The sequence below is a fragment of the Bombina bombina genome, chromosome 1, assembly GCF_027579735.1.
Source record: "Bombina bombina isolate aBomBom1 chromosome 1, aBomBom1.pri, whole genome shotgun sequence".
NCBI classification, from domain to species: Eukaryota; Metazoa; Chordata; class Amphibia; order Anura; family Bombinatoridae; genus Bombina; species Bombina bombina.
In genome coordinates, this window is record NC_069499.1 from 415,027,533 (window position 1) to 415,051,834 (window position 24,302).

Consider the following 24,302-nt stretch of genomic DNA (forward strand, 5'->3'; position numbering starts at 1 on the left):
CTTTTCTGTGTTGTTTGAAATTTGGTCTTGAAGGATTTTACTTTACTGGTCAGATGTAAAGTAAATGTCTGACATAATGATTATATGTAATTGTTGTTGTTTCTGTGTAATAAATAAAAAAAAGAATCATATTTGCAGTATACTTCCATTGGCAAAAACTGCTTCTAATAAAAGTCATTATTACTGTATTTCAGTGGCATGTGCACACATGCTGTGAGGGCCTGAGCGACATTTCCAAACACCACACCTTATTTCATCAGCAGTGGTTTGTATGGCACAAATTATATCTTCACAGAAGCAATACGCATCACTGCCAGCTCTCTGAAAAGGTGTGGTGTTTGAAAACTGTTGCACAGGCCCTCAGAGCATATGTGCATATACCACTGAAAAACAGTAATGGCTTTTACTAGAAGCAGTTTTGAAAAAGGAAGTACTATATATTGTAATAATGTGTCTATTTCTAATTTAAATGCACCCATGCACATTTCTATCCCTTTAAATTTATGACAGTGGCTAGCCTTTTTGTCTGTGGACTAAAGCCCAGATTGGCTCCTCCAAATATTGCAAATTGTGGGTGGAGTTTGGATATTGAAAAATAATTGGAGTGAAAAGGATGTATTTTCATTTTTTTAAAGCATTAAAGGGATATGAAACCCAAAAAAACCCATGATTCAGATAGAGCATATAGTTTTAAACAACTTTACAATTTACTTCTATTATCTAATTTGCTTTGTTCCTTTGCTATTCTTTGTTGAAAAGCATACCTAGGTAGGCTTATGAGCTGGAGCTAGCTGCTAATTGGTGGCATATATATATATATATATATATATATATATATATATATATATATATATATATATATATATATATATTTGGCTTACCAATATGTTCAGCTCGCTTCCAGTAGTGCATTGCTGCTCTTTCAATAAGGGATACCAAGAGAATGAAAAGGTAAATTGGTATGTTGTTAAAAATTGTAAGACCTATCTGAACCATTAAAGAAAAATTTGGGGTTTCATGTACCTTTAAGACTTGGCTGATATGTTATTATCTAGCAACACAACAGAAATTACTTGTAATTACAAGGTGTGCTTACTATTCTGTCTAATATGAGAGCGCCTACTTTACATAATAATGCAAGACTCCAAATGTAATAATCTGGCTCCATTGCAAGTGCATAATACAGATATGCTTGAGAATAGTATTACCTTTTTTGTGGTTCTTCTGATAAGATGTCTAAAAATGATACTGACAGCTATTATACAATTTGTAAAAAAAAAAAAGTGTAAAATACAAATCTGCTTAATTCATTGCCAGAAAGGGAAAATAGCAGTTAAGCCAATTAGTCTCCAGCAGGTGGCCCTTAACCTCAAACCAATTTCCTGCATAAACTTATTTTTCTTTCTAGTAGACTGCAAACCAAAACAGATTACCACAGGCGCCCCACTGAGGGGGGTTTCCAACATTACTTATTTGTTTATAAATGCTACAAGTGTATGTTTTGTTTTCAGCCATCAACAGAGTTAATAGCATAACGTATTTATTGCAACAGAGGTGTAGATTGGAGAATCAGATACCAGCTGTGTGCGAATAGGAATCATAACAAGGTAGCAGACGGTGAGCCTTGGTTCCCCCTCCCTTTCCTCTATAAAAGCTCAGAGCAGCGAGCAACTAGGGCAGTAAACAAGTTAGTAGCACACGGTAAATACGATGGCTTCCGAATTGAAAATGAATATTTCTTCTTTGAAGGGTGGGCACCTGCCAGCAGGTTTGTATGATGCTGAGCGCCGCTCATTTTATTTAAATGTTTGTGTCGCAGCATTTTAAGCTTGAAAATAAAATATTAACTACGCATTACTTTAACAAGTTGCTAAACCTTAGCTTATCCTTGCGTGCAAGCTTCATGCATGGTGTTTTTGTCATTCGCCACCTTTATGTTTACCACTGAGTTGGGGTTGTTTTTTTTTTTGGGGGGGGGGGGGGTCACGCCCATTAGAAGAAAGCACTGAACCTCACCATTGTATTCTGCTACCCTCCCTATTTACCTAGCAGTGTGGTCACATGTGAGTTCTCTCTCCTGGTTGTTAGTATTGTTCTGTCACGCCGTAAGTAAACCATTCACTCTTGGGGATTGGCCTGCACATGCTACGAGAGATTCACTTGCTGGTTATGCAACCTCTGACTTGTGAGGCCGATTAGTTGCAAAATGTGATAAAATGCTTTGTATTTAACTTTAAAGGAACATAAAACCCATGTTCAGCAAAGAATGCTATGGAAACAAAGCAAATTTGATCATAGAAATAAATTGGAATTTAAGTAGATTATATATTCACACGTTCAATAAGTAGATTCTAAATAGTTAAGCAGCTGTAGTCTTATTGCTTACACTGCAGGGTAAAATCTATACTTTATACAACCTTCTTTCCATTTGCTTTCAATATTAACTAAATTTATATATATATATATATATACACACACTGCAAAAACTAATTTCAGGGAGGTGGCTTCACCCGCTACTGTGCCGCCCCCCCTCCCAGTTATGTATTGGACACCTTGAACGCCCTAAATAAGAGAGCCTTAAAGGGACATGCCACCCACATTTTTTCTTTTATGATTTAGAAAGAGAATGCAATTTTAAACATCTTTCTAATTTACTTATATTATCTAATTTGTTTTATTCTCTTGATATTCTTTGCTGAAAAGCATATCTAGATATGCTCACTAGCTGCTGATTGGTTGCTGCACATAGAAGCCTCGTGTGATTGGCTCACCATGTGCATTGCTTTTTCTTCAACTAAGGATATTTAAAAAATGAAGCAAAATAAATAATGGAAGTAAATTGTAATGTTTAAATTTCTATTCTCTATCTGAATCATGAAAGAAAGATTTTGGGTTTAGTGGCCCTTTAACATTAAAGTAGCTTCCCACTAAAGTCACATTACAAAAAAAGCAGCTTTATTGCACAACCACATGCAACAAACCTTTTTTCCAGTGATCGTATGCTTAAATATTTTAGAATGCAAAGTTTAATTACGTGCAGTAAATAAGGTACTATTTGTATTTTATTAAAATCAGTGGGGGGCTTTTTGGTTACTGATGCTTTGAGGGTTCTTTAACGTCCCAGCAACTAAAAGCATTCCTTAAAGAAACGCCAGCATTCCGGATTTGGGCCACATTGGATCATGGTACTTGGAGTTTCAGGGAGATTGCATTCCATTTGCTGGCATCAGGGAGCTGCTATTACAATCAGGGAGAGTTGGGATGGATGTGTATGTATATATAATCTCACTGTATCACACAAGGAATGCAGCTACTGAGTCTATTTAGATACTTTTCAACAAATATGAGAAGGAAGCAAATTAGATAAAAGTAAATTGGAGAAGTTGTTTTAAATTGTTTTCTCTACCTGAATCATGAGAAAAAAAATGTGGGTTTCGTGTCCCTTAAGTTTCAGCCAGTGATGATGGGGGGGGAGAGTTAGTGACATGTTTACTGATGTAAAGATCTACATTATTGTAATAAACTTGTCTGCTCATGCTTCAGTGCATGTAGATGTAATCTATTAGCCATCACATGGGAAACACTTCCAGCCTTTAGCTTGGCAGTGTCGTAATAACACTGTGGGAACTTTTTATAGTAGAGATCTTCTATTGGTTTTTACAATGTCACAATCTACATGTGTAGTCACATGTGACAGTAGTCTATTGGTAATTAAGACTGCTGATAAATGTTATGCTTACTACAGCATCCCCAAACTATTCTGCAACATAATCATATTGCAGGGGTTAAATGCTTTCTTAGACGCCTCCAGTGAATCGTTTAAAAAAAGCTTTTGAAAAAAGCTTTAAAGGGTGTGGTCCAAAAGAACAAAGGTTTTGTTGACAGAGCCCCTTTTATATATTTGATTTTAATGACCATCTTAACTGGTTTAACAGATGGCTTGAACATGGTAGAGAAGGATTTTCTTGGCTATATTCCTGAAATTGTCATACTTCTGAAATGTATTTTGACACAAATGTTTCAACCTGTTCAAATCCATAGTATTTTAGTTAAAGGGATAGAAAGGTCAAACATGAAATGTGCATTTTTGCAATATAATTTAATCAGTAAAAATGCATCTAGTAAGTTATTACTATTCTGCGGCATACGCATATATTCTTCAAGGGGCCTGTGCACCATTATATGCATGCTCTGAAATGCAGTCATGCACATCCCCTTTAATGCCACCATACTGGAGTTAGTATAACATACAAGTAATCATGTTTTGCCTTATGGGTTTTGTTTTTATACACAGACTAATTTACACCCATCTGCTTAAAGTAAAGGTCAATTTTGATGAATTAGTGCAGGGTTTTTAATAATCCTATTAAAAACAAGGGCACTTAAATTAATAAAAATTGACATTTCACTTGTGTTCTTCAAAAATCCGACTTCCTCCAATCACTGCTTCCTCCCCGGGGGGGGGGATCTTGGCCTGATGCAACGCTGTGATTGGAGGAAGCTTGATTCGTCATTTTGGACCTGCGAAGACGGCTTGCGGAGGAAGTGCTGGAGCGACTGCCAGAATTAAAAGGTAAGTTGTTAGAATAAAACAAGTGAAATGTTGATGAATTAAAGTGCCCTTGTTTTTAATAGGATTATTAAAAACCCTGCACGAATTCATCAAAATTGACCTTTACTTTAACAAACCTTCCCTTATAATCTCACATTTTATGGCCTTTAATTTTGTGAGCTCACTTGGATGTTTGGCACTTATGAAAGGTGGCTGTCTGGAGAAGGTTTTTATGATCTTTAGGGTGACTTGTGGGACAATCGGGAAGATAACATTGGAACTTTTTTCAATGCTTCTGTTTGAAGACTGTATATAGTATGGAGAATAAAAGCTTTGAGACATAAGTATTTTAGAGTTTTGCTTTAAAAAGTGTTATCTAAATAAGTTACAGTAATTTTTGGGTTGACTGTCCCTTTAAGTGTAATAGCCAAATCCACTTTACAGTTCTGAGTTAAGTTAATTAACGACCTTTACAGTAAACTGTAGCACAATGTTAATCTAAATAAACTTTGGCAGAAAAATAAACTTACTGATCTCATCTTGCCGTTTTGAAATGGCCGCCTGACCCCTCCTTCTCTGACGTTTCCAAAAGCTCTCACTAGTACAGGAGCCTTTTCTCTAGACTCGTCCCTGCGTGCTCCTGTGTCTATTCAGTTCAGTGATACACATGCTGTTACATGCAGTGTCCGGGTAGGGGGGACGTCAGTGGATGGATAGATGTCAGTGCACACAACTGAATAAAAGGGGTGAATGTATGTGTGTTCAACTGTATACTAGGAATGGACGGCAGTGTACACAACTAAGGGGTCGATAACAGTATATATGAATGGATGGTAACTGTATATATGAATGATACTGCCAAGTTGCCAACTGTTTGAGCAAAAAGAACCGTGAAAGTTACTTCTCTTCACGTATCATGTTGTATTATGGTAGTCGCAGGTTCTGCATTATTGAACCCTCCATATGATACTACCAAGGACTTTATTACAAGTGAATACAATTTTTTTTTTTTTTTTTTTAATATAACAGCTAAAAGTTTATTTTGCCGGGGATTCCTGCTGAGATTAGAGCACACAGGGCGAAGATCACAGAGCACTAGCTGTGAGAATCGGCCAGCACCCGGTGTATGTGGGACCCCCCCCTAACACTATTTACATAACAAACCCGTTCTAAGCCATCCCACATACACCGGGTGCTGGCCGATTCTCACAGCTAGTGCACTGTGATCTTCGCTCTGTGTGCTCTAATCTCAGCAGGAGTCCCCGGCAAAATAAACTTTTAGCTGTTATAAATAAAAATCGTATTCACTTGTAATAAAGTCCTTGGTAGTATCATATGGAGGGTTCAATAATGCAGAACCTGCGGCTACCATAATACATGATACGTGAAGAGAAGTAACTTTCACGGTTCTTTTTGCTGAAACCTGATTTTTTTTCTTTCTAATGTGGTTTCCAGCATTTTACATAGATGATTTAGACCTATATTCCATAACTGCTGTAAACCTGACAGGCACCGGGTGTATATATGAATGATACTGCCAAGTTGCCAACTGTATATATGGAGCTTTTATACCACAGGGCATCTGACACCCGGTGCCTGTCAGGTTTACAGCAGTTATGGAATATAGGTCTAAATAATCTATGTAAAATGCTGGAAACCACATTAGAAAGAAAAAATCAGGTTTCAGCAAAAAGAACCGTGAAAGTTACTTCTCTTCACGTATTATGGTAGCCGCAGGTTCTGCATTATTGAACCCTCCATATGATACTACCAAGGACTTTATTACAAGTGAATACGATTTTTATTTATAACAGCTAAAAGTTTATTTTGCCGGGGACTCCTGCTGAGATTAGAGCACACAGAGCGAAGATCACAGTGCACTAGCTGTGAGAATCGGCCAGCACCCGGTGTATGTGGGATGGCTTAGAACGGGTTTGTTATGTAAATAGTGTTAGGGGGGGTCCCACATAAACCGGGTGCTGGCCGATTCTCACAGCTAGTGCTCTGTGATCTTCGCCCTGTGTGCTCTAATCTCAGCAGGAATCCCCAGCAAAATAAACTTTTAGCTGTTATAAATAAAAATCGTATTCACTTGTAATAAAGTCCTTGGTAGTATCATATGGAGGGTTCAATAATGCAGAACCTGCGACTACCATAATACAACATGATACGTGAAGAGAATTAACTTTCACGGTTCTTTTTGCTGAAACAGTTGGCAACTTGGCAGTATCATTCATATATACAGTTACCATCCATTCATATATACTGTTATCGACCCCTTAGTTGTGTACACTGCCGTCCATTCCTAGTATACAGTTGAACACACATACATTCACCCCTTTTATTCAGTTGTGTGCACTGACATCTATCCATCCACTGACGTCCCCCCTACCCGGACACTGCATGTAACAGCATGTGTCTCACTGAACTGAATAGACACAGGAGCGCGCAGGGACGAGTCTAGAGAAAAGGCTCCTGTACTAGTGAGAGCTTTTGGAAACTTCAGAGAAGGAGGGGTCAGGCGGCCATTTCAAAACGGCAAGATGAGATCAGTAAGTTTATTTTTCTGCCAAAGTTTATTTAGATTAACATTGTGCTACAGTTTACTGTAAAGGTCGTTAATTAACTTATCTAAATAAGTTACAGTAATTTTTGGGTTGACTGTCCCTTTAAACTAGATACTGTATGTTTTACATAATTGGGATGGATTTTAATCTAAGTCTTGTGTTTTCTGTGTGTGATGGAAATCATTAAAATAAATATATATATATATATATATATATATATATATATATTTATTATATTACTTTGTGTTTCTCTCATAGTTAAGGCTGGAGGAATGAGGGTTTCCAAAAAGCAAGGAAATGATGAAAATGTCACACCTGAAAAACATGCAAAGAAGATCTCTGAAAAACAAAGGTAAGCCATATTGCACCTAATCAGATAGGTACCCCTTACATTTTAAACATAAGTACTTAAGGCTCCAACAGCCTGTAATACAAAAATGATTGTGTAAAGTTTAATGAATTACGGCCCTGTCTCTAAAAATCTTAAACAGGAGCACTTTAATTCACTAAACTTTTAAATTACACTTTAAAAAAAAAAAAAAAAAAAAATCTAACATTGCGGTATGTTGAACATGACACAATGGTTCACTTTTGAAAAAGAGAAAACAAAATAAACTTTCCAATGTACTTATCACTTTTTGCTTAGTTCTCCATATCCTTTGCTAGAGTAATCCTAGGTGAGCTCAGGAGTATGCATGAGTATAGCCTTCTGGCAGCAACGTTTCCAAAAAAGTTTATTGCAGTTTTATAGGATGATGCTAACACATGCACACTTCTAAGACTACCTAAGCTTATGCTTCAAAGGATACCAAGAGAAGAAAGCAAATTTGATAATAGTAAACTGGAAAGTTGTTAAAAAGGAACAGTAAAGTCAAATTCAAAAACATTCATGGTTCAGACATTGCATGTAATAAGCAAGGGGAGTAAATGGAGGAGGGATTGAATAAAATAGAAGGAAATAAACTAACTGGTAGTTAAAAGTTTTGAAAGGAGACAGCATACTATTGTGCAATATTAGTACAAGGTGGTGCAGACAGTCCATACTAAATGTGACAAAGCTGAGTTACATCAAGATGTCAGCCTGATAGTAAGTTCAGAACACTTTTTTCATATAAATATCTATATAATTTATTAGCCAAAAATTCTCAGGTAAAAAAACATAACCTTCCCAAAAGCAGAATAAATAAAACTCTATACTAACCAGCATGCGCACCTGAGGTGTTCTCTCTAAATTCCTCCACTAATCTTGACTAATTGGGGGAACTGTAGTAGGATAAATCTATTGCATGCATCTCTCCTCAAGTAGCCTTGCTGGCTAGTGTAGGGTTTACTTCTCCACATTTTGTAAACAAACCCTCAGAACATCTCTTGATAGCAGAGGTGAAGCATCTTGATTAGGTTAATGGCTTTTGGCTGGATAGACCTCTTCAAAATTACAATTTGGTCCTTTCCAAGATGTCCTTAAAGGGACGTTAAAATCAAAATTCAACTTTCATAATTCAGATCGGGCATGCAATTTTAAACAGCTTTCTCTTTATTCTTTGAAGGTGTTGCCTAGGTAGGCTCATATGCTAATTTCTAAGCCTTTGAAGGCTGCCTTGTATCTCAGTGTATTAACATTTCACAGGTTAGACCACTGGTTTTCAAACCTGTCCTCAGGACACATTTTGTGGCTATCTAAACTGGAGCACAGGTGAAATAATTAGCTGATTAGTAAACATGGATATTTAACCTGTTCTCATCCAAGGTAATTCTGAAAACCTGACTTGTTGATGAGACCTGATGACAGGTTTGAAAACCAGTGGTCTAGACCAGCCCTTCTTAAACTGTGGGTCGTGACCCCATATGGGGTCGCGGGAGCAGTGGGGAGCGCTTTTTTTTTTTTTTTTATTATTTATTTATTTTTTAATATATATATATATATATATATATATATATATATATATATATATATATATATATATATATATATTAAAAAATAAATAAATAATAATAAAAAAAAAAAAAAATTATATATATATATATATATATATATATATATATATATATATATATAATTTTTTTTTTTTTTTTTTTTTTTTAATTATAAGTGTTGAGCTGCAAGAATGCTAAAATTAGAGGCAGCGCCAGTTAGACTCTGAGCCTGAGATTGAGACCGTGACTAGGAGGAAATACTTTGACTTTGGCTGCAGAGCAAGCACGCACTAACTTAATTGGGAGGCAGACAAGCAGTTCACGCAGGAGGAAGTTATTTCCTTTTTCCTGTACACACACTGTCAGTATGACTGACTGTGCTGCCAGAGGTTCAGAGACTGCATCATCTTAAGTGCTGTTGTTCACCTGCACCTTTAGCTCTGAGCATCAGAGGCTAACTTCAGTCTGTAGCTCCCCAACAAAGGTGAGTTCCCTCCCACCCTCTACATAGGCTGGCTGCCCCCAAAGCTGTCAATGAGAGCATCTGACAGCCTTGCTGGTGACACAGCATTACACGGTTTCCTCTCTCCTGTGCGTTATTTACAACATGTCAGCAACCGTCAAAGGAAGTGAGGTAACAGAGGAGGACTTGTGAGTGCAGTGAATTATTGTTGTTGGTGAATATTTACACTGTCTGCCTTCCTTGCTTCCGTCCCTGACAAGATAAAACCCACTCGTGCTGATTAGGGTCACAAAGCTTTGCAGACCATAAATTCTGCCTGTAATGTGGTTTTTTTTTTTTTTTTTTTTTTTTTTTTTTTTTTTTTTTTTTTTGCACATACACACTCCCCAAAGGGTGTCATTCCATTTGTTTGAAAGGTATGACAGTAAAGATTAAGTAATCTAGTTTAAGTGTTAGGTAAGATGAAAGTCCCATAATTGTTTCTTGAACCTGATAGGTGCAGGAAACTAATACAGTATTCTGGTTTAACTTTTAGTAGTGAATTTAGTTAATTAGGGCTCTTTCTATGAAATAAAGAAAAGAACACATTCTTCAGGCTGTGGTAGGTCATTATTATTTTTTTTTTATGATGGTGTTTTTTAAGAAATATGGTCCTAGCCATTACCACTACTTTACCCTAGAATAAATTAAAGGAACAGTTTAACCTAAAATTTTCTCCCCTTTAATTTGTCCCAATCAACTTTACCTGCTAGAGTATAGTAAATTGTTTACAAATAGATAATTTACCTTTTTATATAAGCAATTAATCTATATCTATACTAAGTTTTTATACTTAACCCCTTAACGACCGAGGACGTGCAGGGTACGTCCTCAAAAAAAAAAGTCAGTTAACGCCTGAGGACGTACCCTGCACGTCCTCGGTGTGGAAAGCAGCTGGAAGCGATCCTGCTCGCTTCCAGCTGCTTTCCGGTTATTGCAGTGATGCCTCGATATGGAGGCATCCTGCAATAACGCTAGATGGCCATCCGATGCAGAGAGAGCCACTCCGTGGCCCTCTCTGCACCGGACATCGATGGCCGGTATCGTTGGTGGGCGGCCATCGATGGGCCGGGTAATGTAGAGGGGGGCGGGATCGGGGGCAGGGCCGATGGGGGAGGGAACGCTACACTACAGAAAATCAAAGTTTGAGAAAGGGGTATCTGAATTAAAAAATATGTAAATCGAATGTATCTAGGAGGGGGTGGGGGGTTGGTCTTTGGTGGGGCAGGGAGCTACACTACAGAAAAGGGGAAAAATGAAAAAAATATAAGCAATTTTATTCTAAACTGGGTACTGGCAGACAGCTGCCAGTACCCAAGATGGCGGCCATTAAGACAGAGGGGGAGAGTTAGAGAGCTGTTTGGTGGGGGATCAGTCAGGTTGGGGGCTAAAGGGGGGGTCCTACAGAGCAGCATATGTAAATATGCCTTTTCTTTTTAAAAAAAAAGCCCAAATATAGCTTATTTTAGTACTGGCAGAGTTTCTGCCAGTACTTAAGATGGCGGGGACAATTGTGGGGTGGGGGAGGGAAGAGAGCTGTTTGGGAGGGATCAGGGGGTCTGATGTTTCAGGTGGGAGGCTAAGCTCTACACTAAAGCTAAAATTAACCCTACAAGCTACCTAATTAACCCCTTCACTGCTAGCCATAATACGTGTGATGCGCATTTAGCGGCCTAAGTACCAAAAAGCAACGCCAAAGCCATATGTGTCTGCTATTTCTGAACAAAGGGGATCACAGAGAAAAATTTACAACCATTTATGCCATAATTGCACAAGCTGTTTGTAATTAATTTCAGTGAGAAACAAAAAGTTTGTGAAAAAGGGAACTTTTTTTTTTTTTTTTTTTATTTGATCGCATTTGGCGGTGAAATGGTGGCATGTAATATACCAAAATGGGCCTAGATCAATACTTTGGGTTGTCTGCTACACTAGACTAAAGCTAAAATTAACCCTACAAGCTCCCTAATTAACCCCTGCACTGCTGGGCATAATACACGTGTGGTGCGCAGCGGCATTTAGCGGCCTTCTAATTACCAAAAAGCAATGCCAAAGCCATATATGTCTGCTATTTTTGAACAAAGGGGATCCCAGAGAAAATTTTACAACCATTTATGCCATAATTGCACAAGCTGTTTGTAAATAATTTCAGTGAGAAACCGAAAGTTTGTGAAAAAGTCAACGATTTTTTGTATTTGATCGCATTTGGCGGTGAAATGGTGGCATGAAATATACCAAAATTGGCCTAGATCAATACTTTGGGATGTCTTCTAAAAAAAAAATATATACATGTCAAGGGATATTCAGGGATTCCTGAAAGATATCAGTGTCCCAATGTAACTAGCGCTAATCTTGAATAAAATGGTTTGGAAATAGCAAAGTGCTACTTGTATTTATGGCCCTATAACTTGTAAAAAAAGCAAAGAACATGTAAATATTGGGTATTTCTAAACTCAGGACAAAATTTAGAAAATATTTAGCATGGGTGTTTTTTGGTGGTTGTAGATGTGTAACAGATTTTGGGGGTCAAAGTTAGAAAAAGTGTGTTTTTTCCACTTTTTTCTCATATTTTATAATTTTTTTTTTTTATAATAAATTATAAGATATGATGAAAATAATGGTATCTTTGGAAAGTCCATTTAATGGCGAGAAAAACGGTATATAATATGTGTGGGTACAGTAAATGAGCAAGAGGAAAATTACAGCTAAACACAAACACCGCAAAAATGTAAAAATAGCCTTGGTTCCAAACGGACAGAAAATGGAAAAGTGCTGCGGTCATTAAGGGGTTAAAGGGCAAGTTTACTCAAAAAAAATTCTCCTCTTTAATTTGTTCCCAATGATCCACTTTGTAAACCTATTTTATATACCCGGGGTCACGTAAAAATGTGTTGCGTGAAATGGGGTCACTAGTGGAAAAAGTTTAAGGGCTGGTCTAGACAGTGCCTGTTCATGTGTCGTATAACATACTCACTCCTGTGGAGTTACAAGTCGGCATTGAGATAAGGGGGCAGTCCACCGAGGCTCTGATACAAGGTAATCAGAGGTAAAATGTATATTAAGATAAGTGTTAGTTAATAACCAGTCAACACAGTAGATTTGCATAATCGACAAATGCAAGATAGCAAGACAATGCAATAGCACTTAGTCTGAACTTCAAATGAGTAGTAGATTTTGTTTCCTACAATTTTAAGTTGTCTTTTTCCACTCCCCCTGTACCATGTGACAGCCATCAGCCATTCACAAATGCATAGACACTTATTCTTGCACATGCTCAGTAGGAGCTGGTGACTGAAAGTGTAAATATAAAAGACTGTGCACATTTTGTTAATGGAAGTAAATTGGAAAGTTGTTTAAAATGGCATACTCTATCTGAATAATGAGTTTAATTTTGATTGAGTGTCCCTTTATGCAATACTTGGGAATGAGTAATTAAGAAAAAGACAATCCTTCTGACTTTTCGTAGGCTATCCCTTCCATTGGTCCCCAATTTGTTTAGGTTATGATCTCTAACTACAGGGAATGTAAGGTGCCAAATACACCTATAAGTGTTTAATAGTCTGACAAACCAAAATCCTATTTCTGACTTGAGCGGCCCAATTAACTAAACCTCTGCTCCTGGCAGGATAATCTAAGAAGCATTGTTTATACTGTGTCTCAAATTTAAGTTGTGCTTGTTTTAGTCATGTTCTTGCCTTAAGGCTTAAAGGGACACTCAATCAAAATGAAATTTTCATTATTCAGAGCATGCTATTTTAAACAACTTTCCAATTTACTTCCATTAACTAAATGTGCAGTCTTTTTATATTAACTTTTTGAGTCACCAGCTCGTACTGAGCATGTGCAAGAATAAGTGTATATGCATTTGTGAATAGTTGATTGCGGTCACATGGTACGTGTATGCTTTTGTGATTGGCTGATGGCTCACATGGTACAAGGAGAGTGGAAAAAGACAACTTTTAAAATTTTCAGAAAAAAAAAATCTACTACTCATTTGAAGTTCAGTCTAAGTGCTATTGATTGCATTGTCTTAACAGTAGATTTGCATAATCAACAAATGCAAGATGACTGGTCCTTCAATTGGTTAATCAGGTTAAAAAATAATTTTATGGTCAAGCGCTTAAATAACTAATCTTGGAGAGAAATTATGACTTGACAAAGGCTGAACCTATTGAAGTCTCTACAAAAGGGAGAAAGCGAAGTCCCAGGGGAATGAGAGCTGACTTTTATAGAAATTAATTAAGCTATTTGGGATGGAGAATCTCAGAGGAGAGTGAGGCTAACTGGGGAGCACCTGGCAGATATAAATTCTGTTTGTAGCAAATAATTTTTTTAAATTTATTTCACTAAAATTAAACTTCATTTGCTTCTAGTTTAGTACACCTGACACTTAAATAAGTGTCGTGAATTTTGAGTAAACATTACCTGCATACAGCAGCTGAAAGAAATCCATAAGACCTACAGGTCTAAAATGCTTAGAAAATATCACAAGAATTGTGAAGTTATTATACTTTTTACCTATGTTTAACTTGTATCTAAGCATCTAATGACAGCTCCCTGATCACATGACATTTATTATCTATTGACTTTCATTTTAGCCAATAAGTGCCGTGTCTGCAACAGGCGTGATAACAATGTTATTTATCTGGTTTACATGATCTAGCTCTACCCTGTTGTGAAAAGCAAATAAAAAAAAAAAAAGCATGTGATAAATGGCGGACTTTAAAGAGTTAATGCTAGGACTGTCATTCATGACGTATAAGATACTTCATGTAGAAAATCTCCTTTATTTGTCTCAACCGATCAGCGATTTGAGCTGCTAACAAATGCCACGGCAAAAAAAAATTCTTAAGAGGTGACCTTTTTACCTCTTAGCCAGTAGCAGTGTGGTAAAGCCGGCTCCCATGGGCGCCAAGCCGGATTTACCGCACTCTTATTGGCTAAGAGGTGAAAAATGTTTTAGCTGTGGGCTTTGTTAGCAGTTCAAATCGCCAATCGGTTGAGACCAAAGATTGACAGTCCCCTTTATTTGTTTCAATAGTCAATCTTAGCGTTTGTGAAACGCTAGGATTAACTTTCACTTTAAGGGCTTAGAAGAAATTATCATATGAGATGAGCCTTCCTAGGTTTAGCTTTCAATTAATACCAAGGGAACAAAGCAAAATTGGGTGATATTGGAAAGTTGTTTAAAATTACATGCCCCTATTTGAAACATGAGGGTTTTTGTCTTTTGGATGGGGACTGTCCCTTTAAATTAGACTTCAGATTGTGTTTTAACTTTACAAAGTGTAAATGTAGTAGTAAACTCCTGCAGTGCTGTTTTGCACTGGGTTTGTCTCCTTCACATCCAGGACTTTCCTGAACAGTGATTGATGCCCTGGTTTAAGATAAAGTTGAGGAGGCGGGGGGGGGTTACCTGTAACCTTCTCTAGTGGCATGACCTGTATTTGCCTATGGCTGCAGGTTCTCACAAGAGAACCTGCAGTCCGTATTTAACAAGCAGCGCTCATAAGACTGCTGTTTCCCTAACCTTTCGCCACCTAAGAGGTGGCAAATTTCAATCTCCTCGGTCTCATCCGGCCAGGGAGATTGACAGCTCCTGCCCACATGTGATTGGCTGTACGCAGGCAGGATTGCATGCAAGAGCAAAATAGCGCTTGTGTGGAATGCAGAATTCAGCCTGCTAGAGGCGAGCTATGGCGGACAGGGACGCATATGTGCACCCCTGTCTGCCGCAGCTTGATAAATCGACCCCTAATTCTTGCTTCAGCTTTTATTTCCTTTATAATACAGCCATGGTTTAAGCCTGCTGATTGTATCGTTTGAAGAAAAATAATAATCAAGGAGCAGAAGTTCATAGAGGTAATGCCTTCCATAAGGACATCTGTGGGGAAGTTTTCTCGGTCTCTCAACCAGAGTTGACAAACCTAGGGCCATAAGAGGAACACCTCCTTTAATCTAGCTGCTTTTGAAGGCATAGATTCAGGGTCTTTGTATTGTTAGAGTCCCATAGGGTCTGGCTAGTAACGTTAAAGGGATACTAAATCATAACTGTTCTTTAATGACTCAGCGCAAGCAACTTTATATAGATAGATAGATATAGTTTCACCCGATACTGTGCCGCAACCCCCTCCCAGTTACATATTGGACACCTTGAAGCCCTAAATAAGATAGTGACTTATCATTAAACTAGCTTCCCGCTAAAGTCACATTAAAAAAGGTAGCTTTATTGCACAACCACATACAACAAACCTATTTTCCAGTGATCGTACGCTTGTTGAATGCTTAAATATTTTAGAATATGAAGTTTAATTACGTGCAGTAAATAAGGTAGCATTTGTTTATTTTATTAAAATAAGTGGGGGGCTTTTTTGTTAATGATGCGTGCTTTGAGGGTATAACGTCCCATCAACTAAAGGCATTCCTTATAAATAAAAAAATAAAAATTTTTTTTTTTTTTTACGGATTTGGGCCCCATTGGATCATGGTACTTGGAGTTTCAGGGAGATTGCATTCCATTTGCTGGCATCAGGGAGACTCCCTGAACTTCAGGGAGAGTTGGAATGTCTGATATATATTTTTTTTTTTTTAAAATTGTTCTCTTGGCATCTTTTTATTTGGCAAAGCAGGAATATAAACTAAGGAGCTGGCCCATTTTTGGTTCAGCACCTGGGTTGCTCTTGCTGATTGGTGGCAAAGTACCCACCAAGCGCCATCCAGGGTACTATCCAAAAATGGGCTGGCTGCTTAAATTTCTGCTTTATCAAATATGTCAAGAGAACTAAGAAATTTAATAGTAGTAAATTATAAAGTTGTGTTATCTGAATCAAAAGGACAGTCTACGACAATTGCTTTTTAAAAAGATAATGCCTTTACTACCCATTCCCCAGCTTTGCACTACCAACTTGTTATATTAATATACTTTAGTAGCTTAGAAACAGGCAGGTATTTAGAGGTTTAAAGCTTATAAAGACACCCTCTTATCACATGCGTTTGTGTTTTTTTTTTTTTTTGTTTTTTTAATTTTGCTTTTCACAACTGAGTGCTAGTTCATGAGAGACACAGATAAGCCTGCTAATGCCTGTGGTTTGTGGCAGACATTGCACTAATTGAATACATTAAAGAGTATGTGTTGGTTATGCAAAACTGGGGAATGGGTAATAAAGTAATTTCTTAAACAAAACTTCTTTGTTTTTTTGTTTTTTTTTTCTTAAAACAAACTTTTTTTTTTTTTTTTTTTTTATCTGTTTAAACCAACAAAATTATCATACTGAACTTTCTAAACAGCTTAAAGGGACAAGAAACCCGAAATTGTACTTTAATGATTCAGAGCATACAACTTTCTGATTTTCTTCTGTTATCTATTTTGCTTCGTTCTCTTGGTATTCGTTGAAAAGCATATCTAGATAGGTTCAGCGCTTGGAGCTAGCTGCTAATGGGTGTCTGAACTTTGTATGCAGATTTTCATTGGCTTACACCAGTGTTAATTTCGTCGACTAAAACTAGACTAAAATGAGTAAAAAAAAAACAGAAGAAGTTCTGATGACTAAAATACGACAAACTAAAATGGGATTTTAGTCAAGACTATGACTAAAACTAAATTAAAATTTGCTGACAAAAACATTTCATGCAAGGCGTTATAAAATAATCAATCCATATCTAATTACTGCGCTTTTGTCAAATTTACGAAACTTAATTTTAAGATAAATAAAGAAATGTTATATACCACAACAGTTAAATCTGTTAAATCTATATTGCATGTTCAAACCTTAATACCGTAAATAAAAACAGGTTAATAAACCTTTACTCCCGGAGTGTATAATGAGTTTGGAAGTTCTAAAGCAGTGCTAATACAGTTACCGAAAATATTTAGAATCTGTTCAATTAATTGATTCTTCCTGTGGAAATAAGCATAACCCACCAGTATGGGTTTAAGTTATGCTGTGCTAGCTGCAGAAACTGTTTGTGGTGTTGAGTTACTCAATACTTGTTTTAATTATTAGCAGAGAACTGTTAAAGTTTTTGTATTGGGTAATATGTGCAATACAGTTTACATTTTTTTTTTTTTTATTTTTTTTTTTTTTTTTTTTTTATATATATATTTTAAAGTTGCACTTCTGTTTGTTTATGAAGCTTGGTTTTATTTAATTTTAAGCTTTATAAAGGTGATATATAACATAACGGCTAAATCTGTGTCTATTGCATGTTTAAACCTTAATACCATAAATATTAACATGTGTTATGTTTACTCCTGGAGTATATAATCTGTTTGCAAATTATAGAAAAATGCTTAAATAATGCATTACACTTTAACTAAACTCAGATTTTAGTCGACTAAAATCTATTGGAGATTCAGTCGACTAAAACTAGACTAAAACAATTCAGATGACTAAAACTAAAATGGCATTTTAGTCAAGACTAAAACTAAGATTAAATCAAAATTAACACTGTCTTACACGTTTCCAGCTAGCTCCCAGGATTGCATTGCTGCATCAATAAGAGAATAAAACAAAATTTATAACAGAAGTAAATTATAAATTTTTAAACATTCCTATCTGAAACATGAAAATTTGTGTTTCATGTCCCTTTAAGGTCCACTACTCTCTACAAAGAGTAGCTTCTGAAACCATGGTGTCAGTGTGACCAAGGGCAGAGTCATGGTTCAACTATGAGCACATAAATATTCTAGAATGTGTTTTATTTAAAGGGACATGAAACCCCACATTTTCTTTCTTAATTTAAGGCATGCAACTTCCCAATTTTTTTTTAATTTTTTTTTTTTGGGTCATTGATTTGCTTTAATCTCTTGGTATTCTTTGTTGAATAAACAGCAGTGCACTTCTAAGAGTTGGTTAACACACTGGTTGCGGCATGTGCAGCCACCAATAGGCAGCTCCTGAACCTACCTATGCAAGACAAAAGAATACAGAATAACTGATTAAAAACAGCATGTAAAATAGATCACTGTAGTTGAGCCACAAAAAATCCTCTCCGGATCAGTTTGAAAGACAACCTAACGCTCTCCCAGCGTATAACCCTTGGGGTGAAATCTGGTGTAGACTGCTGTTAACCTCACTGAACAGCTGGCAATTAAGCATAAGTGTGCATATATTGTCGAGATAGTGTAGGCCAAAGTGTTTCGACCGGGCTTTTTCAAGGGAAGGTAATGATGATCTATATAAGAGCAAAGTATGCTGCTATTTAAAGCACTATTGAACCAATCAGGTTTGGGGGGGGGGTAGAGGTTAAATCCACCTCACCTGTGACAACACAGTGGTCTGGTAATTTAATAATATGCAGTACAAATGAGCAAAATATCATTGTTCACATAAAATCATACAATAAAAACATCACCAGTGAATAGGTATGAGATTTAATGAGATAAAATGAATAACTGAATTAAACAAATTTAGACTACATATATGCGGCAACATCTATATCAATGTTCAGTCCTAGCGGTTGTAAGCATTTCAACTTATAAATCCACTATGTTTCTAACATTCGTAATTTTAAGTCTCCCTTTCTTTGGGAGAGACCCAATCTATAACTTGTATCTTCAGACTGGAGGGATCACAATTGACATTCCATATAGTGTCTGGATACACTGTTTGATGAATTTCTCTTTATTATATACATGTTCATAAGATCTCCTCTTAGTGCAGCCTACCAAAAAAAGCCACACCCACATTCTAATATATACTAAAGTGGAATTGCAACTACTTCTAACCCTAATCTCAAAACTCTCAGAATGGTCAGTGTTGTGAAACATGGAGGAATTATTAATGTGACCGCACATAATACATTGTGCTGTGCCGCTTTTCTTTATTTTTTTTTTTTATTGCCCACCAATTTGTAGAGGCACTCTCCCTGTATTTGTTCGTAATGTGTCCTTAATTTGCTAGGGGCTACATAATTGAAGATTCCTGCCCCTTTTAAAGGTAGTCAATGGTGTATTACCAATCTGGGGGCCCAATAGCAGATCTGCTTTTAGAATGGGCCAATGTTTATTAAGAAAGCCTTCGATTTTATTGGCACTTTCATTACAGGTTGTTAAAAACCTTACAGATGTCGCATGGTTTACTTCCCAATTGTGAATAGGTTTTGGATCTGATGAAATTAAATCGGCCCTATTCCTTTTGGATGCTCCTTCACTTCCTTCAGGAGTTAACATCACAACCCTTGACTATAAAAGGCATACTAGACAGTAAATTTACATAGTCAGTCATTATCATGACCTAGGTATCGCTATTAACAAGGGATACCAAGACAACTAAACAAATTGGATAAAAAGTAAGTGTGTGTAGGAGTGTGTTTGTATACACAGGCTGTGCATGAACCTGTCATGCACACAGTAAGGGCAACAAACACAGCAACACCAGCTTCTTAAAGACACTGCAGAAAAAATATCACAAAAATAAAATCGCAGAAAATGAAGAAAAGTTCTGCCTCTGGGGTAGCTGGTTGGGTTAAAGGATCACCAGGGTATATACTTGGCCATTAAGCTTGCAAATACAAGGTTGCTCATTGGGATCTTTTTACAGTAAATTAATTGGTTTGAGACTTTGGTTTACTAAAGTACATCTACTTGCCTACCATTTGAAATAAGAGGCTTCTACTTGCATGGGGAAGGGGGGGGGTGATCTCATGGTGGTTGACTAATCAATGCAGTTCTTGTTGGTGGGGGGACGACTACAAGAGAACACTTTCATGTCTCCCAAAATATTTCCTCCCCCCCCCCCCCCCCCAGCTGGTGCAATTTCATTGCCATCTAGAAGAATGTGACTGGCAGAGTACTTTCAGTAGACTGCATAAACAAAGGGGGGAAACATGTTAAATGTGTAAGATCAAATAACTGGATATTAAATACTTTTCATAGCCCTCACTCTAATTATAGGAGCTGCCATATTGCAACTAGTTTTCACTGCAGATCTGAAGGAGAGTTGCTGCTCATGTACACAGATCACTCAAATGCAGTTTAAAGGGACAGTCTACACCAGAATTTTTATTTCTTTTTCTTTTTGCATAACCAACAGTTATATTAATATACCTTTAACCTCTTATCTTGTATCTAAGCCTCTGCAAACTGCCCCTTTATTTCAGTTCTTTTGACAGACTTGCAGTTTAGCCAATCAGTGCCTGCTCCCAGATAACTTCACGTGCACGAGCAGTGTTATCTATATGAAATACATGAACTAACACCCTCTAGTGGTGAAAAAACGTTAAAATGCATTCTGAAAAGAGGTGGCCTTCAAGGTCTAAGAAATTAGCATATGAACCTCCTAGGTTAAGCTTTCAACTAAGAATTGCAAGAGAACAAAGAAATTGGAGATAAAAGTAAATTGGAAAATTGTTTAAAATTACATGCTCTATCTGAATCATTAAAGTTTATTTTGGCCTAGACTGTCCCTTTTTTAAGCTAGAATTCAACATGGCAGCACCTATGACTTGGAGGTGGTGGTTATCAGTACTATGCTTATGTGTATTTAGTGTGGGGTTTTTTTTTGTTTTTTTTCTGCTTCACTGGTGCTCTCAAGTGGCATATGGTGTTGCCTGATACAGATGTGAAGCTTTTATTTATTCTGTGGATTTTTAGTGACTTTTTTTTATATTTTTTTTTATTTTTTTATTCCAGCTCTAGCATGAATATGACACGGATGCAGGCAATGAATATCTTGGCTGGTGCACTTGAGAAGGTTTGTATTATATCTGTAGTGATGGTGAAATGTTAATGTTACACTATTCTTTGCTGCACTCAAGTACACCATTAGTGAAGTTTTCAGTGTTAAACATTAGAAAGTTGCCTCTTTAATAGCGTAAAATACTGAAGTGTATAAAGGGCCAGTAAATACCAAATTGCAAGACGTTTCTGTTGCTATAAAAGTGTTTCTCGACTCCAATCCTCGGGACCCTTAACAGGCCACATTCATTATCTTAACTAGGGCATAGGTGAAATCAGCGGATCAGTAACCATGGTTACTAACCTGCGCTCACCCTTCCGATGATTATTTCACCTGTGCCCTAAGATATAATGAATATGTGGCCTGTTAAGGGTCTATCAGTCAAGTTTAAAGGGTCATGAAACCCAAAACTTCTTTCTTGGTTCAGATGAATAACGTTTAACCCCTTAATGACTGACGTACAGGGTACGTCCTCCAAAAAAAAATAGTTAACGACCGAGGACTTACCCTGCACGTCTGTCTTTGAAAGCGGTGCAAGCGATCCTGATAGCTTCCAGCTGCTTTCCAGTTATTGCAGTGATGCCTCAATATCGAGGCATCCTGCAATAACCTTTCTTAGCCATCCGATGCAGATAGCCACTCTGTGGCCCTCTCTGCATCGGACATTGATGTCCACAATCATTGGTGGGTTGGAGGTGGGCGGCCATCAATGGCGTTAAGAGGGGGTGGGGACACGCACGGAGTGGGTGGGAACCACTACACTATAGAAAAAGTGTGTATATTAAGTGGGAGAAGGGGGGTGGGAATTGACAATTTTACTCATCTAAGTGATCTGGGTGGGGGGAGCTACACTACAGGAAAGTTTAAAAAAAAAAAAAAAAAAACAGCTGCCAGTACCCAAGATGGCTCCCAATAAGGGGGGTGGTTAGAGAGCTGGTTGAGGGCTAAGGGGGGGGGGGATCCTACACAGAAGCATATGTAAATATGCTATAAAAATAGAGCCAAAAAGCTTATTTTAGTACTGGCAGACTTTCTGCCAGTACTTAAGATGGCGGACAATTGTGGGAGAGGGCAGACAACTGTTTAGGAGGGATCAGGTGGTGTGATGTGGGAGGCTCATCTCTACACTAAAGCTAAAATTAACCCTGCAAGCTACCTAATTAACCCCTTCACTGCTAGACATAATACACGTGTGAATCGCATTGGCCTTCTAATTATCTAAAAACAAAGCCATATGTCTGGGATCCCCCTTGGTTGTAAATGCTTTTCTGTCATTTCTTAACAATTTATGCCATAATTGCGCAAGTTTGTAAATTCCAGTGAGAAACCTACAGTTTGTGGAAAGTGATGGATTTTTTTTTTTTTTTTTTTTTTTTTTTTTAAATCATTTGGCGGTGAAATATACCAAAATGGGCCTAGATCAATACTTTGGGATGTCTTCTAAAAAAAAATATACACATGTCAAGGGATATTCAGGGATTCCTGAAAGATGTGTTCCAATGTAACTAGCGCTAATTTTGAATAAAAATGGTTTGGATATAGCAAAATGCTACTTGTCCTTATTGCGCTATAACTTGCAAAAACAGCATAAACATTGGGTATTTCTAAACTCAGGACAAAATTTAGAAACTCTTAAGCATGGGTGTTTTTTGGTGGTTGTAGATGTGTAATAGATTTTATGGGTCAAATTTTGAAAAATTTGTGGGTTTAAATTTTTTTTTTATAGTAAATTAGTTTTTTTTTTTTTTTTTTTTTTTTTTTTTTGAGAAAGTTCATTTAATGGCGAGGAAAAATAGTATATAATGTGTAGGGGTACAGTAAATGAGTAAGAGGAAAATTACAGCTAAACACAAACACCGCAAAAATGTAAAATAGCCCTGGTCCCAAACGGAACGAAAATGGAAGTGTTGTGGTCATTGAGGGGTTAAAGTGTTTCTAATTTGTGTTTGGTTTTTACTATCCAGATAGGTAGGTTGCACATGTCTGCAGCACTACATGACAGGAAATAGTGCTGTAGATACGTGCACACTCCTGAACTTGCCTTCCTGATAACAAAAGACAACACTAAAACAAAGATTTGAGAATAGAAGTAAATTGAAAAGTTGTTTAAAATTGCATATTCTATCTAAATCGTGATAAATTTTGGGGTTTTATGTCCCTAGTAAACATTTTAAAACCTATTTACATCTTGCAATTATTGCAGTCATTTTTTTAATAGTCTAACTTCACCCACCATTTGCCTTATTTAGCGGAGACTGTCTGTGGTTTAGACTGCAGACATCAAGGCTAGTCACTGTCATTAATGTTAGTAGGACTCATTGCTTTGCATTTATCTGCTAAAGCCAGTTACGGAGATCTGTATATAAAATGTTGTGGGGTTTCTCTTTGGGGGGTGAGCTAAATTGCAATTTTATTTTCATGTAAATTAATTTTAGTTATGCTTTTAAGCTCAGGTAATTTTTTTTTAAAATATTTTTTTTAAAATGTTGGCAGGGGTAGAAATTGGGCACATGCATTCAGCAGCTAATGAATGGGGAACATTGGAGGCTACCTGCAACATTTGGCACTTTTCAGAGACTTTTCCTTATGAAAGTGCAACACACAGCTTAGTGTTGCACTTTCACTAGAAAACTGGCTATAAAAAAGAGCCAAATGTTGCTAAATGCATATTACTAGTAGGGATTAAAAGGATTAATTCTCTAAAGACCTAATTCTAATGCAAACTCATTTGTTGTCCAATAATTGATTCTGGTTTATCTCTTGATTATTGTAGCTCAGCCATGAGTTTCCAGCAGAAGCAGCACAGATGGCTCACCAAAAGCCAAGACCAACTCTGGAGAAGACTGTCCTACCAAAGAGACTGTACATTATTCAGCAGCCACGTCGTTGTTAGATATTCGGTGTCTGCTCCATGAGTAAATGGACCAACTTCTCCTGTATAAAGAAAAGTATAGTTTTGTATGCCACTAATAAAGCACTTAAACTACAGTTCTGGTGGATGTTTTAAGACTAAAGTTTGGTTGTTTTTTAAAATATACAAATCCTTAAAGGGACAGTAGACACCAGAATTTGTTTTAAAAGATAGATAATCC

General features: G+C 37.0%; 1 protein-coding gene across 1 annotated transcript; it reads left to right on the forward strand.

The window, feature by feature from the left end:
• Nucleotides 1-1,615: 1,615 nt before the first annotated feature.
• Nucleotides 1,616-24,198, forward strand: DAPL1 (death associated protein like 1). Its single transcript, XM_053698329.1, has 4 exons — nucleotides 1,616-1,768; nucleotides 7,378-7,471; nucleotides 21,165-21,225; nucleotides 23,984-24,198. Exons 1-4 carry the CDS (start codon nucleotides 1,711-1,713, stop codon nucleotides 24,101-24,103), a joined length of 333 nt encoding a protein of 110 aa, XP_053554304.1. The 5' UTR covers nucleotides 1,616-1,710; the 3' UTR covers nucleotides 24,104-24,198.
• Nucleotides 24,199-24,302: the final 104 nt, after the last annotated feature.

Bases quoted from the DNA above. Each gene is read 5' to 3' on its own strand.
- DAPL1 (XM_053698329.1), top strand. From the start codon at position 1,711: ATGGCTTCCGAATTGAAAATGAATATTTCTTCTTTGAAGGGTGGGCAC. The intron at 1,769-7,377 runs GTTTGTATGATG...TTTCTCTCATAG, and splicing joins GGGTGGGCACCTGCCAGCAG to TTAAGGCTGGAGGAATGAGG. The intron at 7,472-21,164 runs GTAAGCCATATT...TTTTTATTCCAG, and splicing joins AAGATCTCTGAAAAACAAAG to CTCTAGCATGAATATGACAC.